Source organism: Mastigoproctus giganteus, chromosome 3 (genome assembly GCF_048544385.1).
Source record: "Mastigoproctus giganteus isolate SK-2022 chromosome 3, ASM4854438v1, whole genome shotgun sequence".
Taxonomy (NCBI): domain Eukaryota; kingdom Metazoa; phylum Arthropoda; class Arachnida; order Uropygi; family Thelyphonidae; genus Mastigoproctus; species Mastigoproctus giganteus.
In genome coordinates this window covers 24,327,027-24,346,250 of record NC_143577.1, presented here as the reverse complement: position 1 = coordinate 24,346,250, position 19,224 = coordinate 24,327,027, and the positions used below count along the sequence as shown (strand labels likewise).

Below are 19,224 nucleotides of genomic sequence, written 5' to 3'. Positions count from 1 at the left end.
CATCACTAAGTTCGACTGAACACTTGGGGATTAAACTAGAAGTCAGCTTCGGGCTAGGCCAAACACTATTGAATATACATGAATATGCAGACGATGTTAAATACTTTCTATTGTTGAAAAGCTTTCAGTTGTTAAAAAATTGTATTACAATTGTCAGCAGGCTTATCGTCTGCTGAATATTTGTTTCTAACAATTATCGAAATGAAATTGACGTCTGAATTAAGCAGACGACTAGTCAGATTGGCAACTTCTAACTACCAGAGAAGTCGTGTGACAATTTTTTTCGTCTGCAAAAAGTATAAAAGCAAAACATTCCAATAATAGGAGTTTTTCTTGAGCAAAACAACCTTTATAAGTGTACTTGTAATGCAATCGTAACTCGCTGTTACATCACTCAACTGAACACGCCGACCGGGCTAGCCGAGTGGGTAAAATACCTGCCCGGCAACCCAAAGGTCGCGGGTTCGATTCCCGCCTCGGGCTTGGATCAAAGTACTGCAAAAACCTTGGGAGGTGCAATATGGCCACAGAAGCCGATGCGCCAACAACTACCAAATCAAAAAAAAAAAAAAAAAAATCAACTGAACACTTGGGAACGATCTTAAATGCCTTCTATTGTTGAAAAGCTTTCTATTGTTAAAATTTTATATTACAATTGTCAGCAGGCTTATCGTCTGCTCAATATTTTTTCTAACAATTATCGAAATGAAATTGACGTCTGAATTAAACAGACGACTGGTTAGATTGCCAATTTCTATCTACCAGAAAAGTTGTGTGGCAATTTTTTTCGTCTCCTAAAAGTATAAAAGCAAAACATTCCAATAATAGGAGTTTTTCTTGAGCAAAACAACCTTTATAAAGCGTACTTGTTGTAATGCAATGCAATCGTAACTTGCTCCTACATCACTAAGTCCGACTGAACGGTTGGAGATTAAACTAGAAATCAGCTTCGGGCCAGGCCAAACGATCGCAATTGAATATGCAGACGATCTTAAATGCCTTCTATTGTTAAAAGTTTATATTACAATTGTCAGCATTCTTATCGTCTGTTGAATTTTTGTTTCTATCAATTATCGAAATAACCTCTGAATTAAGCAGACGACTAGTCAGATTGCCAATTTCTAACTACCAGAGAAGTCGTGTGGCAATTGTTTTCGTCTGCAAAAGTATAAAAGCAAAACATTCCAATAATAGGAGTTTTTCTTGAGCAAAACAACCTTTATAAGTGTAGTTGTTGTAATACAATCGTAACCTGCTCCTACATCACTAAGTGCTGAAACGAAGCAATTTTAAGAGGCCATTATTCAAATATATGCCCGAAGGAAAAAATCTGTTTATTTTCTGTCACTCGAGACTTAAAATGATAAATGAAACATTCAGTTTGGATCAGAGAAACTTAAGGCAGAAACCGGTCTGCAAATTTAATACATTTAACTGTATATTGTTTGTAATACTGCTGGTGCGGTCAGGCATTAAGTACCCGCGGATAGTCATTAATTTACATCACAGTTGTCGGAGAAAAATCGCGCTCATTTAATTTTCTTGCTAACAGGTAGCCTCGATCTCATTGCGTATTTAATGGTCGGTTGCATGCAGACGAAAGAAAATTGAAAGTATTTTTGGGAGTAAAATTGTTTACGAGATTGCATTACGACTGAGAAGTGGTTCGATGTTGAAAAGCCACGATTTAAAGTCAACACGTGACCTAATTTAGTGCGGTTTACGAAAATCCTACCGTCGTTTGGTGTTTGACAATATAAGCTCGTAGTAGCCCTTCTCCGGCCCTGAATAGCTTCGTGGGAGTTGTTTGTTAGCAGATATTAAGTTTTAGTAAACGAAGTTGTTTTTATTTTAGTCTGCGCTAATGAGGGTGAAATTTATATTTATGTGTACAAGTGGACAGAAGAATGTATGGCACATGACCAGATTCGCACAGAGAGTGGTAAACAAAGACAGTGGATATCAAGAGAGAGTGACAAATTGGGCTAGAGAAATGGACCTAGAGAGACAGAAATCATGGAAAGTAAAATGAAAAGAGAGAGAAATCAATCAAGACAAATAATGAAGAGAAAGATTAAGGGAGAAATCAAGAGAAAACAAATCCAGAGAGAGAGAGAGAAAGAGCGAAAATCAAGAAAGAGAAATATCCATAAATCAAGAGAAAGAGAAGAAGAAATCGAGTGAGTGAGAGAGAAAATCAAAAAAGAGAAATATCAAGAGAAAGAGAAGAAATCGAGAGCGAGAGAGAGAGAGAGAGAGAGACAGACAGAAATCAAGGGAAAAATCAAAAGAAATAGGAGAAAAGTCATGAGAAAAATCAAGAAAGAAACAGAAATCGAGAGAAAAATAAAGAAAGAGAAAAAGAAATCGAGTACACGGAAATCAAGAGAAGAAATAAAAAAATAGAAAGATCAAGAGAAATACTAAAAGAGAAAAGAAATCAAGAGAAAGGGAAATGAAATCGAGAAAGAAAGAAATCAAGAGAAAAATCAAGGAAGAGAAAGATGGAAAGATAAACCAAGAGGAAAAATCAAGGAAGAAAGGATCAAGCGATAAATGGAAAGAAGAAAAATTCGAGAAAAAAGTAAGAAGAAGAAGAAGAAGAATTCGAGGGAGAAAAATCAAGAAAAAGAGAAGAGAAATTGAAAGAGAGAGAGAGACAAAGAAAAAGAAATCTAGAGAGAGAGAGAGAGAGAGAGAGAGAGAAAAGAAATCGAGGCAGAGAGAGCGATTAAGAAAGGAATCATGAAAAAAAATCGATCAAGGGAGGAATAATGAGAAAAAGACAATAAGGGATGAAAACAGAATTCATGAGAAAAATAGAGAAAATAATTCAAGAAAGAGAAAGAGAACAAGAAATAGAGAGAGACACAGAAATGAAGAGAAAAAAAATCAAGAAATACAAAGATTCAGAGAAATATTAAAAGTGAAATCAAGAGATAGAGATAATCTAGAGAGAAAAATCAAGGAAGCGAAACAAATCAACAGAAAAATCAAAAAAGCGAAAGATTGAAAGATAAATCGCGGGGGGGGGGGGATCAAGGAAGAAAGGATCGAGCGATAAATGGAAAGAAAAAAATAATTTGAGAAAGAGAGAAATCAAGAGAAAGAGAAAAGAAATTTTAAGAGAAAATCAAAGAAAATAAATCGAGAGAGAGAGAGACGAAGAAAAAGAAATCGGGCAGAGAGAGCGATCGAGAGAAGAATCATGAGAAAAAGACAATACGGGATGAAAAGCGAAATCATGAGAAAAAATAAATCGAGAAAGAGAAAAAAAATGATCAAGAGTGAAATCTGGCGAGGAAGGGAGGAGAGATTAAGAGAGAAATCAGGAGAGAAGAACCAAAATAAAGAGGGGAGGAAAAGAGAGAAATAGAGGAGTGTGTGAGGGGAAAGAAAAGTGATAAAAAGTGAGTTAAATAAAATAGGAGAAGCGTGAGAGGGATGAAAAGTGATAAAAAAGAGAGTAGGAGAAAATAGGGGAAGAGTAAGAGCCTATAACCGATAGCCTACTTTCCTGGGTGTACTTATATAATTGGAACGTTGCTGAGGGTCCTCTGGGAATGGCCACTGTAGCGCCATGTAATCACGAGACGCATCAAAGCCGCAATTCATCAGGAGAACAACAAACAACCCACCCAGATAACATTTACGCGAGTCCTCCTCCTCCTCCTTCAACTTCCCACTGTACGTTTTGGCACCGGCTACGGGTTGCTCGCTGGAATGTCGTCTGCGAATATGAGTGCAAATGGCGTATAATTTCTACGCAGACGAACTCCGTTTGGTCCTTTTCTTTACAGCGTCTCGAAAATGTTTACGGACCTTATAAAAGAGCGTTTGTGTATGTGCGCTGCAAGCAACACGGAGATTAGTCAACGAGGTGCCATCTGCTGGACTGTGTCCAAATCAAATTATCTCCAGAACAGCTCGGGGCTGTTTACGAACACTGCAAGAAATGAGCTAAGTGTTTTCACCGAATGCTGTTTGTCCATAGATTACATTTTCAGGATCGCGCAACACACTCCCTCCCCCACACCAACCAAAGAAAAAGAAATGAACCAATTGGTAAAGAAGACAGATAAACATTTTACTCCCGTATTTATAAATCTTTCTTTACATCCGAACTCTACTCGCAGTTCCACTTGCGTAAACACGTCCGACTTCAGTATAATTAGATTTGTAACTGAAATGGCTGGCAGAAGAACAGAGCACTTTTCCTCTTCGAAAGAAGCGAATGAATCAATTAATGAGAACATAAATGGGATGTTGCTTCTTCTGCGCTGCAACTTAATCAGTTTTGTACCAGCGACCGATGTTTTTGCTTATTTTGTGTTAAAGTAGCGCCAACTACTTTGATTATTAATTGCACTCACAATGTCCAGGTTTTTTCTCAAGGAGCGTTGTAATTAAATGTTCGGGGAAAGAAAGAAAGAAAGAAATCCCTGGAAGGGAAGGGCAAAAGCGCCATCTTTTAGGGTGCTAAGTATTTGGCGAAGTTCAATAGTTGATACTTCCTCATTGGTGGGAAGAATGGCTTTCGTCTAAGAGATAGGGGTAGCATGGTTTTTTTTCTCCAGGAAACTCGGGTTTTTCATCCAGCACACAGAAAATCGGCTTCAGAACAGATGCAGTTTACAGACAATATACACTGGCCTACCATTAATATCCGGTACACCTGCCTTAAGACAAAAAAAGTTCTTTTATTGTCTCACTTAATATTTTGTGCTGAAACCTTTTGCTTTTATGATGGCCTTCAATATTCGCGGCATACTCTCAACCAGCTTTTTATAAATGTGACGTGATATATTCCTTCACTCGGCCTTTAACGCAGCCACCAGTTGGGCCTTGTTCTTTGGGCCATCTCGACGTATCCGACGATCCAATACATCCCAAAGATGCTCGATAGGGTTCAAATCAAGACTCTGGGCTGGCCATTCCAACTTTCCACACCCATGTCCTCTCAAACCACCCTGGTATTGCACAGCATTAATGGTTTTCTCTATAACGATTAATGGGCCCAAGCCAAACCAAAAGGAGCCCCGTACCATGACACTGCCTCCACCAAACTTCATTGTTGGGAGGATACAATCAGGAAGGAACTGTTCCCCTGGCATTCGCCACACCCAGAAACGGCCATCAGACTGGTAGAGTGCGAACCTCGACTCATCTGTCCACAGGACTGTTTTCCACTGCTCTACAGTCCAGGATTCGTGCTCCTTACACCATGTTGATCGGCGTCTAGCATTTGTTGAGGTGATCAATTCTGTTGAACGTGTCATCTTGCATGCCCACTTTTGCAATTGTCTGTTGTCTGTGCATATTAATAGCAGGTTCTGTGACGTGTTGCATGCATAGGACCTGTTTCCCTATCCAAGGAGGGGTGTCCAGATATTAATGGTAAGGCAGTGTACACGGAGCAATATGGCCTTAGTCGCTGATACTCCTTAAAACCCCTAGAACAACAACAAGGCTTTCGTCTAATGAGGTTACATGCACAGTTTTTCTCCAAATCCTTTTGAGGTACTTCATAATTTTTTTACAGAAGAATGGCTTCAGTTGAAGAACAGTGACAGATAACCAGAATAGTTGGTTCGCACACTGCAAGTTCCGATTTGAATCTTATGGACCTTATAGGATGGAATGGAACGTCTATTGAGCGTTGTATTGCGATCCCAATCGATCTCCAAGAGATCGATTGGGATCGCAATTCAATAATTATCGACTGAAACTATTTCTTTTTTTCCTGATAAATGTAAGTTTCTTGTTGATTATCTTCAAAAGTATTTAAGATTTTTTCACTTTAAGAAAGTTCTGACGTTAACATTTTTTGTTTATTGGCAACCTTCGTATATTTTACAACTTTTGATAAATGGAATTGCAGTTGCAGCCATCTTTGCACTAACCGATCTACGCGTTTAATCCCCTTTGAGGAATCCCCCCCCTTCTTCCACACACCGCTTGCTTATTTCTCATTACTAGCGATTTTCCACTCGAAAATTTTTTAAAGTCTCAATCAATATTTGCCCATTCATTCTCTGGTAAGCGTGGTTTCCAGGGAGGATATTTCATCCATTACTAAGCCTACTAAGAAGTAATAAAATCCTTTTTCCATTGAATTATCCGTGGCGCTGTTTGACGTTGCTCACTTTTCCGAAATTACTTTGGAGGGGAAGTGAGTAAATTACCTCAAAAGAATTCCAAATGTTATGGCCTCAACTGGTTAATGACTTTTCATTCCGTGAGTTCCTTTTGTTTTCTTAGATTACGTTTTACAAAATGTCGGACACAAATGTTTAATTCATTCTATTGCGAAGATATTCTATAAGTTGAATGCAATAAAAAGGAAACTCCGATGGGCAATCCAGACTTTAATGGTCTGTTCCATTTCGACATTCGTTTCTTGGGTCAAAGTGAAATTGGCCGATAAACAGCACGAAGTGGTCACGTGCTGGTTCTACGATCGTTCCATTAAAAGTATTTTTCTCTGTTATCTACGGAAACCGCTTTTAGACATTAGCTGAATGATAGAATCTTTGGCAAATCTCAAAAGATCATATTTTTTTATTATTTCTTTTTAGGTGTCTTTTCCTTCCCCGACTATCGCGCTCCTGTCTTCACACTGGAACCTCCCAGCAAAGTCGTTTTTCTTAATTCATCTGGCTCAACCGTCCACTGTTCAGTCGTTGGCAATCCCCGTCCTGTGGTATCTTGGGTGCTCGGAGATGGCTCGCCAGTTGTCGACATTCCGGGTTTGCGATTGTCGCTATCCAACGGTACACTCATATTCCTGCCGTTTCGAGCCGAAGCGTATCGTCAAGATGTCCACTCGGCCATCTATCGTTGTGTGGCATCCAATATGATGGGAAAAACAGGCAGCAGAGATGTCCGAATTAGAGCAGGTAAGTTGCACTGATTTCTTGATGAATTCTTATATTTTGCATGCACCATTCTTGCTATATCTGATAACATACACGCTTCTGCCAAATTTCAGCACACCAAAATGTATTGTGACTAATTTATTCCACCAAATGAAATATTGACTCATGGAATAAGTTCAGTAGAGTGGCGGTGTGAGGCAAGAGTCATCTGCTGTGAAGATTTCCACTGTCTGCCTGGGAAATAAGTGTATGATACTCTCCTTTTACCCCATTAGGACAACCATTAGTTTAAAGTGACAAATTTTGAGTGCGTTCTTCGGGAAGATGAAGATGTGGTATTCGCACGGCTATAGTTCAGGGCTGTAGGATGGATATTGAGACATTTTTCCACATGTACAGCAACAGCAAAGTCTGGATATCAATCTTTCACGTTGTAGTGGAGCGCTTGCCGCACGTTGGGCTGGTTGCATTTCGGCCCGTCGTAAATGTTCTATTATATCGCTTGCCATAAATATTTACTGTGACTCCAAGAGGCAACCAGACTATCAATAACATTCCACATGGATGGAGTTTGTTTATTGTTTATATTGCCTTCCCAATGCTGAGTATGAATTAGTATTTTGGTGGTGGACAGTTGGAATCTTCCATTGCTGACTCAAACATTTTATCTGCTGGTCGTAGTAGTAGTACGATAGTCCATTGCCTATGATAATTAGATTCAGCAAACTTTTATCCTCTTAACCGAGACGTGGCAGGTTCTGGGTTAGTGGTGAAACTACCATACGATATGTCCCCCACCGCAAGGTCAGAACAGTAGAGAGAAGGCCGACAACTAGTTTCCATGCTTGTTAAAGATTCCGTGGGGACTATTTGGTAATTCGGTGGGGAAAGGGCAGATAGTATTTATATTTTGGGTAGACCACCGGCCCATTGTTAACTTCTACACCTCTGGAAAAGCCTGGTACATTTAAAAAAATCCATGCCATGCATGTCGATGAGAGTTTACTAGTTGATCACGTTAGGCAACTTTTAAAATTGAGTATCTTATGTTTATCTTTGTACATCAGTCCTAGAGCGCGTCTTTCTATGAATATTCCAACATTTTATTATAAAAATCTTCATTTCAGTTGGCCCACCCATACAGTATTGAAAAAAGGAAAACAAATTCCAGGAAAAGTCGATCGAACAGTTATTGTGGGTTCCGGTCTGAAATCGACTCCAAGATCCGATAAAGAATTTTCTCCGCTCTTAGAGTCCATTTCAGAATCTGCCCATGACATCTTACGTTGCATCCAAAGAAAACACGACGCGTGTGGTTCTAAATAATCAAGTGGGTGGAATTAGTCCCAGAAGAGTTGAATTCAGATTTTTCACGAGTATGTCATCGTACATAACCCAGAAAGTATGTTCATGATTTATAAAAACCCCACTGCAGTATTCTAAAATTGTTTTGAACAGTGCATACATAATTCATTAATATTTTTTCTTCTCCATGTGCATCTTATGCGTTTTTCATCCCGTTCATGCACTTGCTAACATAACAGAATATATATCTGGAAATACTCTTATCCGGAGGTCACTTGAGGATACCTTGCTAGGCGACGATTTTAACAAGTATGTTGGAATACACCTGCCAGTAAATGTACAAAGAATTGATTCTTTATCCTTTTCAACTTCTGGAGATTTTTACTTTCATCGGAATCAAGGTGTTTTATTCAAAATGGATATTTCCTGGGACGTATCCAAGGAGCATCAAACAATAAGAGGGGTCTTTTTGTTCGCAATTCCCCGTACGGTATTACGGCACTCTACAGTAGAATAAACAACACCAGCCGCTGGAGGCGAGTATTGAAAAATGTTCCAGGCTATAAACATGCCATGCAAATGACAATCCTATTTTATCTGAAGTGCCACGTTTAGAACGAAAGAGGACAAAATTAATATTTGTACTGAAACAGCTCGATAAGGTGAGTTGAAACGAATGGAAATAATGCGCTGATGTTATTGGCAGGGAAAAAATTTAAAATATATTCGTATAAATGTGACCCTGGTAATCGAAAGAGTGAAAATGCATCACTTGCAGTTATTGGGCAGTCATTGATCAACAAAAGATATAATTAACATTCGAATAATAAACCCTAATTCATCCATTAAGAAATGTAAATTCTCAAAACTATTCATAGCAATGAATTTCTTGTTGCTATGGGAAGATTACCCTTAGAGTGATGGGAAACTTGAATCCAGAAATGGCTTCGAGAATGTCTTAAAAACAAGATATAATTAGGAGTTAATGTTTCTTGCGTCCAGTTCCATATTTGAATTCGAAATTCAAATTTTCGCATTTAAATGTGGGACTTGATCAAATCTGGGATTTTATTAGGATTTTAATCAAGGCAGAAATACATTAAAAAGACATTATGTACATTAAAAATATTTTTATTTCAAAAGAAATATTACCTCTTCAAAGTTAAAATTTAACCATAATCTGTATTGACCATCATTGACCGTTATTAGCTAATTGATCATCATTAGCTGTATTGACCATAAATCTTTAAAGATTTATCAGCTTTGTTCTGAACATTCGATTTTCTTAGCTAAAATTCTTGCGCGGAATTTTTTTTCAAAAATATTCGCTGCTAGAGAACGAAAGAGAAACGTTATAAGGGAACTATTTCCACTTCTCTGCAGGAGAAAAAAAACGTTGAAAACCAAACCAGACTTCCTATTATAAGTTTCAGATTTATTTCTTTTTTCCATAAAATAATATAGACCAAGATTCAATTCGTCTGCATCTCTTTCTCTGTCTCTTTCTCTGATGGGATTCTGAAAAGTATAGAAAGTATTTTCGAAAATTTGGATAAATGACACCCAATTATATATCTAAGAGGTCAGAGTGCTTTGGGGAGCTCGTGTTTTTGCTGTTTCAAGTGTCTGGTTGGGCACTGTGCCAAATCGCTGTCTCTCTAACTGAAAAGTTTCAACTAAGTCCGTTAGAAAACAAAACCTCTCTCTATCTTTCGTTCACTCTTTTTCTCCAAGGTCCTGCTCGATTAAAATTTCAAATGACATTCCGAACTGTGGTGGGTTATGAGCATTACGGATAAAATGGAGCAAAGAGTATTTGGGAGAAAGAGGGTAAAGATAGGAGGGAAAGAGGAGGCGGAGGAGAATAATCGAGAACAGTTCGATGTGGAAGCGCTCTTCGTTTGACTAGAGGAAACGGAAGCTTATAGCGAGGAGTGCATTATCATCTAAATACGCCGAACTTGGAGAGAAAGAGAGAGAGAGAGAGAGTAGGATGGATGTTTCCCTACTGGTTTGAGATATGAAAAAAAAAGGTTACTGCGAAATTTTTTAATACAGTCGGTCAGTTGATAAAAAAAGTAGATAAAATGAGAAACAGTCGGCAGCGAATGAAAACACTGCTAAGGGGGAGGATATCCCCCACGTGGAAAGCGTTCTAGAAACTCAAACGAGCGTGAAGTTCTAAGGCTGGAAACGATGTAGAATCATGATATTTATGACATTCGCAGTGTACTCATCGATCTCGCGCTACTAGCGTTGGAACTTAATCGTCGGCGACATCCTGGAGTGAGGACAAGTGTATGACTCTATCCAGCTGACGGTTCAGAACGCTCGCCTGATAATGTCGTTACTTCTATTCGGCGAACGTGAGAACGCTGCTTACTGTGACGCAAATGGTAAACTAGTGGCCCCCGCGTCATTATAAACAGGAAGCAATTCTTTGTCGATCTCGTTACAAGTTTCTGTGCAAAACTTTTTTCGACTTTGTAACTTTATTTTTATCTGCCCGAAGAATTATTAAGAAGACTTTAGCTTCAAGATAATGCAGTCCATTACAGTGTACTTTAATTAAAAATAGTGTTCTTTTATTTGAAGCATTGCATGCAACTGGATAATATCTAACTGCTTAACCTTTGAGAATATCCTATTCTAGAGATTTTATCTCTGATTTTTATTAATCATATTTTATATTTAAAAATATTAGTTTGTTTATTAATTATTTATAATATTAATTGGTTAATAACGTAGTAATCCTTTTATTTGAATATTAATGTTTATTTTACTTTTACTTTTTATTAATTATTATAATTATTTTTAATTAATTATTTTGGCTAATAAAATAATCGAATAATAAAGAACTCCAGAGGGCGCACTGTTCAATGAATTACAGTACACTTCAATTATACGTAGTAGTAGTAGTAGTAGTAGTAGTGGCACATGATGCAAGAAAGCAAGTGTAGGAGCTTATGCAGCATCAGCCAAAAAAAAAAAAAAAAAAAAAATCATCACACCATTCCCTCCAGATGCCTGTCCAGTTCCTCCTTAAATTTATTTAACCTATCAACTTCCACAACGACAGATGGAAGTTTGTTCCAGCAATTAACCACCCGCTGGCTAAAGGCAAATTTCCGCACATCTATTCTACATCTGTCCTTTCGTAATTTGAATTTATGCCCCCTTAGGTTCGTAATCTGAACAAGTGGAAGGATCCCATCAGAATTCAGCGTGCTCAACCCATTCAAGGCCTTATAGACCTCAATCAGATCACCGCGCAGGTGCCTAGTCTCCAGCCACTGCAATTTGCAGAACTTAAGCCTCTCTTGGTAAGAGAATCCCTTCATTCCCCTCACCAATCGTGTTGCTCATCTCTGTACACGCTCAAGCAAATCTACATCCTTCCTAAAATGAGGCCTCCAGACCTGTACGCAGTACTCAAGGCGTGGCCTGACCATTGCCTTATACAGAGGGACAATCACCTCCTTTTCCCTGCTAGCAAAATTCCTATATATCATTGACAAAACCCCATGACCTGCCCTAGCAGCCTGTCTGCATTGCTCAGAAAACTTCATATCTGACTGCACAATTACTCCCAGGTCTTTTTCATTTTCTACCACCTTAAGTGTAGTACCACACAGTTGGTACGTTTCTCTGGGGTTACTTCTACCCATATGCAGTACTTTGCATTTGTCAAGGTTGAACTTCAGTTGCCACTTCTTAGCCCATCTGCCCAAATTATCTAGATCCTGTTGCAGTAGCACACTGCCATTACTGTCATTAACAACCCTGCCAACCTTTGTGTCATCTGCAAACTTCGACATTAAGCCTGATATACCTTCATCAATATCATTGATAAATACACAAAACAACAGTGGACCCAACACCGAACCCTGTGGGACTCCACTAATAACATTAGTCCACGAAGAGCAGCACCCATTGATTACCACCCTCTGTCTTCTCCCACTTAACCATCCTTTTATCCATTGTAGCAACTTACCCTTAATACCATTCTGCTCCAATTTGTACAGTAGTCTTCCATGCGCAACAGTGTCAAAAGCTTTCCTGAAATCCAAGTATATGATATCAAAATTATTTTTCGCATCCAGTTCCTTTGTGACCACATCATAATAACCAATCAAATTTGTCAGACAAGACTTTCCCTTAACAAACCCATGCTGTGTTTGAATTATTGCTGCAGTCTTGTCTAGATGATCCTGCAATGCATCTTTAACCAGTGACTCCATTATTTTACCCGGAACAGAAGTTAAACTAACTGGTCTGTAATTACTCGTGTCACCCTTCGATCCACCTTTGTGAATTGGGGACACATTTGCACATCTCCAGTCCGTGGGAACCTCCCCTGAGTCCAAGGATGCTCTCATAATTATGGCTAAGGGTTTGCTTAGTTGCTTTGCCGCCTCCTTTAAAATAACTGGATAGATCCCATCCACCCCAGGTGCCTTTCTTATGTTTAACTTCAACAATTTCTCCTCCACTTTGCTCTCAGTTATTACAAAATCATTAAGCACACTGCTACAATTTGATAACCTTCTTCCATTTTCAAACTGTAATAATTCCTCACGTGTGAATGTAGATGCAAAATACTCATTCAGTTTGTTTGCTATCTGAGCAGGATCATCAACAGTCGAACCATCGATGTCAAGTGGTCCAATCATATTCATCCCCTTCCTTTTAGAGTTTATATAAGTAAAGAAATCCTTGCTGTTTTTCTTAGCATCCTTTGCCAAAGATTTCTCGTAATCCGCCTTCGCCTGCCGAACCTCCTTTGTGACCTGATTACAGACTAGCTTATATCTGCCACAGGCTTCTGCGTCACCTGATAATTTATATGCATCCCATGCATTTTTCTTCTCTGTCACGAGTCTCATTAGTTCATTTGATAACCATTTAGGCCTAAACCTTGAACGATATTTCTTAATCGGTATATAAAGTCTAGTAGCTTCCACGATTAATTCCTTGAATGCTTCCCACTTAGAATTTACTGTTGGTAACATCGTCAGTTGATCCCACTGTACAGAATTTAAAAACTGTCTGAGACCACTGTACTCCCCATTACGGAAGCAAAAACCCTTTCCTTTACCCCTGACGGTAGTTACCTCTTTGAGTAAATCCCACTTCAGCACACTGTGATCACTGCCATCTAGTGGTTCCTTTATCTGCAAATTCTTAATACACGAATGATCACTGCTGATAACCAGATCAAGAGTATTACTTTCTCTGGTTGCCTCTCGAACATGCTGCTGCAGAAAACAATCATCCAATAAATCCACAAAAGTCTGACTGGTGTGTGAGTGACCAACCCACAAGTTCCAGTCAATATCTGGGAAGTTAAAATCCCCCATTATAAGACATTCAGATTTACTGGCCCACTCTATTTCTCTGTACAATTGTTCATTGTACTCATTCAAGTCATTAGGCCTATAACACACTCCTACCCTTATTTTTCCTTTCGCAGTGCTTATCTCGCACCAAACTGACTCAACAGAGCACTGTTCATCTATATTAACTGGGTGCACTTCCTTTGATTTTATGTTTTTCTTAATTAACAGCATAACACCCCCTCCCTTTCTGTCCTGTCTATCCTTTCTGTACACATTGTACTCCCCAAATTCCAGTTCTGCATTCCTTATATCTTTGTGACACCACGTCTCTGCTATCCCAACAATATCCGCCTTTGATGTCTTGACCAACACTTCAAATTCATCAAATTTATTTACTATACTTCTAGCATTGGTATACATGCAAGCATACATGCTCCTATGCCTATTCCTGGTTACCCTAACACATCCCATATACCCAACTATTCCATGATGACTGCCATCCGTCCCTGAAACCCCCAACACCCCTCGCTCCAGGTCGCTTCTTATTCTAATAGAAGTTGTGCAAGAATCACCTTCACCTCTGCCTGCGGTTACTGTTAAACTATTAGTCTTTGTATCCCCCCAAACTAGCAGTTTTCCGACCCACCTAACACTGCCTCTATAGCATCAGCAAATATTCTTGCACCCTTTCTATTTAAGTGTATCCCATCCCTGTAGAAGCAATCTCTCCTGTTAACAAGTACAGTCCAGGCTGAAAAAAATTCTACCCCTTGAGCCTTGCACAATCCTTCCAGGGCCGAATTGATCGACAAGGCTCTCATCATGTACTCCCTCCTATCGTGTCTGGCCAGAATTGCAGACACTTTCAAATTCAACCCTATTTCACGGCTTTTTTTCAACAGTGACCTGTACTTGTTGAGTAATTCTGCCGGTCTCCTACTCTTAATATCATTAGTGCCAACGTGTACAACTATATCACCTTTTGTGCCCTTGAAAGATGATATCCGCTCTACAACGTCATCAACCTTTGCCCCTGGCAGACATACCCTGGTCCTGTTCCACCTATCCTTTTTACAAAGGATGTTCCCCGTTTCCCTGACAATAGAGTCACCAACAACGTGGTGTTCGAAGAATTATATTTCAAATGAGAAGCATGATATTATCTAGCTATTAAATAATATTTTTATTTTATTTTGTTAATTTATTAATACTCTTATTAAATATTGTAATATTAATTTGCTGCTTTATTTATTTTTTTCTTCTTATTAAATATTATTTTTGTATAATAAAATAATCGAATAATAAAGAACTCCAGAGGGCGCACTGTTCAACAAATTACAGTACACTTCAATTATACCTGGTGTTGGAAGAATAATATTTCAAATGAGAAACATGATATTATCTAGCTATTAAATAATATTTTTTTTTTATTTTGTTAATTTATAATTTATTAATACTCTTATTAATTATTTTAATAATGATTTGCTGCTTTATTTATTTTTTTCTTCTTATTAAATATTATTTTTGTATAATAAAATAATCGAATAGCTATCCATCCCCCAGAGGACGCTACGATCAATTTTCTTGTTTGATGAATTATATTTCACACGAAGATCACTCGTTAGGTATTATCTAACATTATGAAAATATCCGAAGAGTAAATGATTTTTTTTATATATATTCGCTAATTATTCATCATGATCATGTTCCTAAGAATATGATCAAGCTGTTGATGATGATAATGAGATTCATAAATAATTAAAAATCAAAAACGATTTTCAAATATCAACAGTAGCATTCGACATGAATATTACTGAATGATTTTGATAATGTACAATAGATTTTAATTAAATAAATAGATATAAAACCTTACAAAATTAAAATGTTATTAAAAATAATTACGATATTTTTATAACAATATTTTATATATAAAATATTTTAAGATATATTTGTAAAAAATTAATTATTTTTTTAAATTGTAATTATTTTTAATTTTTTAATTTTGAATTTTTCTATATAAAGATATTTTTTTTATAAAATAGTTTGGTAAATAAAATTTAAATTTTTATATTTTAATTTTCTGCATCAATTGAACAGTTACGAAATACAAATAGATTTATAAACCTTTTCTTTTGTTTTTTTAAGAAATAATTGTAACCGGCTGTGCAGGCTATGCGACCAGGTGTACTTTACTGGTTGTAATTATACACTACTCGACAAAATTAACAGTACACACATTGTAGCTCGTGCAGCTAGCGATGAAGCTGTACAAAATTTGTTGCGGTAGTCTACCATAGCATAAGGATGAAGTAAGGGGGCAGCGAGAAACTTCGGGCAGGCATAAGGAACATTTATAGGGGTTGTATAAGAATTGCCAAAAAAGGTCCCATTACACAAGTCGACACAAGGTGCTCGAAAATATGGTCACATGACATCAGTACGGCGTATGATCCCCTCCAACGGCCAAACACGCCTGGAAGTGGTGAACCACGCTCGATATAAAGGTGTCTATAAGATTCTATGGCAACAAATGCCTAGTGCAGACCTTAGCTCACCAAGTGACTGAGGAGTTGGCTATCGGTATACAATGCGACGCCCAAGGGCATCCAACATATGTTCGATCGGATTTAAGTCTGGGGATCGTGCTGGCCACGACAGTCATTGGATATCTTCAGTTTCAAGATATGCGGTGGCAATGTCGTTCATGAAAAGAAAATCTGGGCCAACCGCACCCCTGAAAAATCACACTAGGGTTCAAGGATCTATTCTCGGTTCCTCTGCACAGTTACGGTAGCCGACCGGGCTAGCCGAGTGGGTAAAGTACCTACCCGGCAACCCAAAGGTCGCGGGTTCGATTCCCGCCTCGGGCTTGGATCAAAGTACTGCAAAAACCTTGGGAGGTGCAATATGGTCACAGAAGCCGATGTGCCAACAACCACCAAATCAAAAAAAAAAAAAAAAAAAAAACAGTTACGGTACCCTTATCAAAAACATGAAGAGGGGTGAGGCCGTTAATCATTATTCCTCCCCACAGGAGAATACTTGAGGTAAGTTTCCCTTTCTCTGGTGTTGGAGGGATAATATCTCATTCCACTTTGTCTCCAGATGAAATAATGCCTAGAATCGGTTTGTAGGCTAAAATTGGTCTCATCAAAGAACAGAACTACACGACAAGTTACACCACGTTTTCTACGTGTTCTGTTAATTCTGTGGAGCAGTGCAGTTGGTACTACACGGCATCTTACTGAGATAGGACAGTTTCAGTCTTACAAACGATTTTATTCTTCGCGAGATTCTGATGGAGACTCAGTAGATAAGAGTCCTGATACTTCTATAAATACCGATCTTAACCTAACCTTCGATATTCAAAATAAGACTGTACAAGGTTATTATTATTAACTTTATTTTTTAAGAAATAAAGTTTCTCAAGAACCGTTCGGTAAACTATCGAAAGTATTTGATTACAACTAATCGATTTAATACATGGTGGAAATAATTAAAGTTTACATACTCTTACTAAGCACACCGCAGAGACGAAAACTATTTTAAAACTTTGCTTTCTCCTTGGTAATCTCGTAAAATTCGATGTGAAAGTTCGACGCAGTTTGAAACCCGGAAATCAAGTTTTATGTGTGTCTGTGAAAGACCCAAACGGTCACCATTACCATACGTAACCATTATCATCATCAAAGCAGTATAAAGTCTAAAATTAAAATTCTTCGAAGTCTGATTCCGAGCTCACACTTTCGCCAACAGTCGAAACTGGTCCAGTGAAGGACAAAAGTACCTAGATGTGTAGGTCGGCAATATTCCAACTTATCATCAAACTAATTTGGTTTGATTTGCTGATTCGTTCCGAAAGAGTACTCGGAGAATTCTGCCCCAGCAAGAGTTAAAAGAGTCAAACAGATTGCAGATCTAGCACACTTTCAAAATACTGACTCCTCCATCAAATAAAAGCCACCGTCCGATTTTCTGACAGGTTGTATGCAAGTTGCAAAGTGATTTTGTTTTGATCTGGAGCCAGATAATGTGAAATCCAGAGAGCATAGCTTTTCGACAATTTAAGGTGCTCTGTAAAACCGCTGCATGCACAGCCGTATGAGATTGACATTTGGCTTCAGCTGACAGAGTAAATTCTCCTGTCTTCATCTAGAGCCTCCTAAGCCTTTGCAATTTGCTCCAGAGTGATGGAGGTACTTGGCTGTCCAGGATTTCCCATGTGCAAGTCTTCAAATCTTCCAATATGTAGATTCACACTTAGACGAAGGCCACTTTGCAATCACCAAACATGTCAGAACTCGCAACTGTGCCAGCATGTTCTTGTATATACAATCTCTTTTCACCTACCGGCACTTCAACGAAACTTGAGTGGTTGTACGGTGGCGCTGTCATTCCGCAAATTAAATTATCACCTGGGTAATTCTAAAACCTCCCTCTCTTCACATTCTTTGTCAGACATTTTTCCACTTTTGATCAGTTCGTATGCGTCCCTCGCTTACTGATTCTTGAAATTATTCTACTGCGGATAGGCATGATCAGGATTGCAAATGAAAAGGATCCAAGTATCTTCAGCCTCCAAAAAGAAAACCATCTGAGTGGTCTATCGCAAGTTTCTGAAGAGGAGACGAATAACGACAGGTCCTCGTCAGCCAAATTAAATCAAAACCAGGCCACTCCTAACTGCCATAGCCGGTTCATTAGCTGACGAAGACTTAAATGTGCTTCTCAGACAAAAAGCTGACGTTGAAAAGTTCTCAAACTTCATTGTTCTAAAAGGTCCTTAAGTTGCGAGCCAAAAACCTTTCTAGACTAATTAGTAGCTTTTAATTAATTATCCCCCGTCTGACAGGAGAAGGCAGGCAGCTGCAGAGGAACTACAGAGAAGAGGAAAGTACGTCATGTGCATGTGTTGACGAACGTCTTGAGCAATTTGTACACGTTCAATGTCTTTTAAGTTATACTCACAAAGTGATTCCGAAAGGAATACGTCAAATTGAACAGCAGTCACCTATAAAATCTACATCAACCATGGGTTTTTATAAAAGCCGAAACACTTTTAAGTAAAATATCAAGATTGAACAGGGGCTTACTGGATGTTTGTAATACTGAATGGTTCGAATCCTGATGACCAGGAACTTGCCATTCAGGGAAACGTTAATAGGTAACGCCAGCACAGTTTAAATTAAGCACAGGTTAAACTTTTTACATTAACCCGATCTGAAGAATAACCATTCATCACAACCCTCTGCCTCCTGTCCTGAAGCCATCCTGCTATCCATCTAAGAATTTTCCCTCTGATTCCAACCTGTTCCAGTTCATAAAGTAACCGCTCATGTGGGACTGAGTCAAATGATTTGCTGAAATCTAAATAATCAATGTCGGAATTAATATGGTTAGGGAAGGACGTTACGTGGTTTCTATCCATTTAAATTATAATATATCTAAATTACCACTCTTATACCACGTGGAGTTTTAATAAATTTTATTTAGGACTTACCTAAACTAATATACATTGAGTAACGTTTCAGGTATCTTGCCGACACCCATCATTAGATCTTGCTGCTGACCGAATCCTCCTGCCGGACGCTCAGACCTAAGCCCTATTTAAGTCTGAGCCCCCAGACAGGAGGATTCGGTTAGCAGCAAGGTCTGATGATGGGTATCGGCAAGATACCTGAAACATTACTCAATGTATATTA

At 38.4% G+C, this 19,224-nt stretch overlaps 1 protein-coding gene across 5 annotated transcripts in view; it reads left to right on the top strand.

Annotated features, from left to right (window-relative positions):
- LOC150087807 (cell adhesion molecule Dscam1-like) overlaps positions 1-19,224 on the top strand; it is a 228,024-nt gene that overhangs the window by 65,516 nt on the left and 143,284 nt on the right. For all 5 annotated transcript variants that reach the window (XR_016546728.1, XM_090369206.1, XM_090369205.1 and 2 more), the window contains exon 2: positions 6,579-6,899. Coding sequence is in view for 4 of the 5 variants with exons in the window: in XM_090369206.1 (XP_090225332.1) it covers positions 6,579-6,899 (321 nt within the window). In the remaining variant the exon portion in view is untranslated. The remainder of the gene's footprint in view (positions 1-6,578; positions 6,900-19,224) is intronic.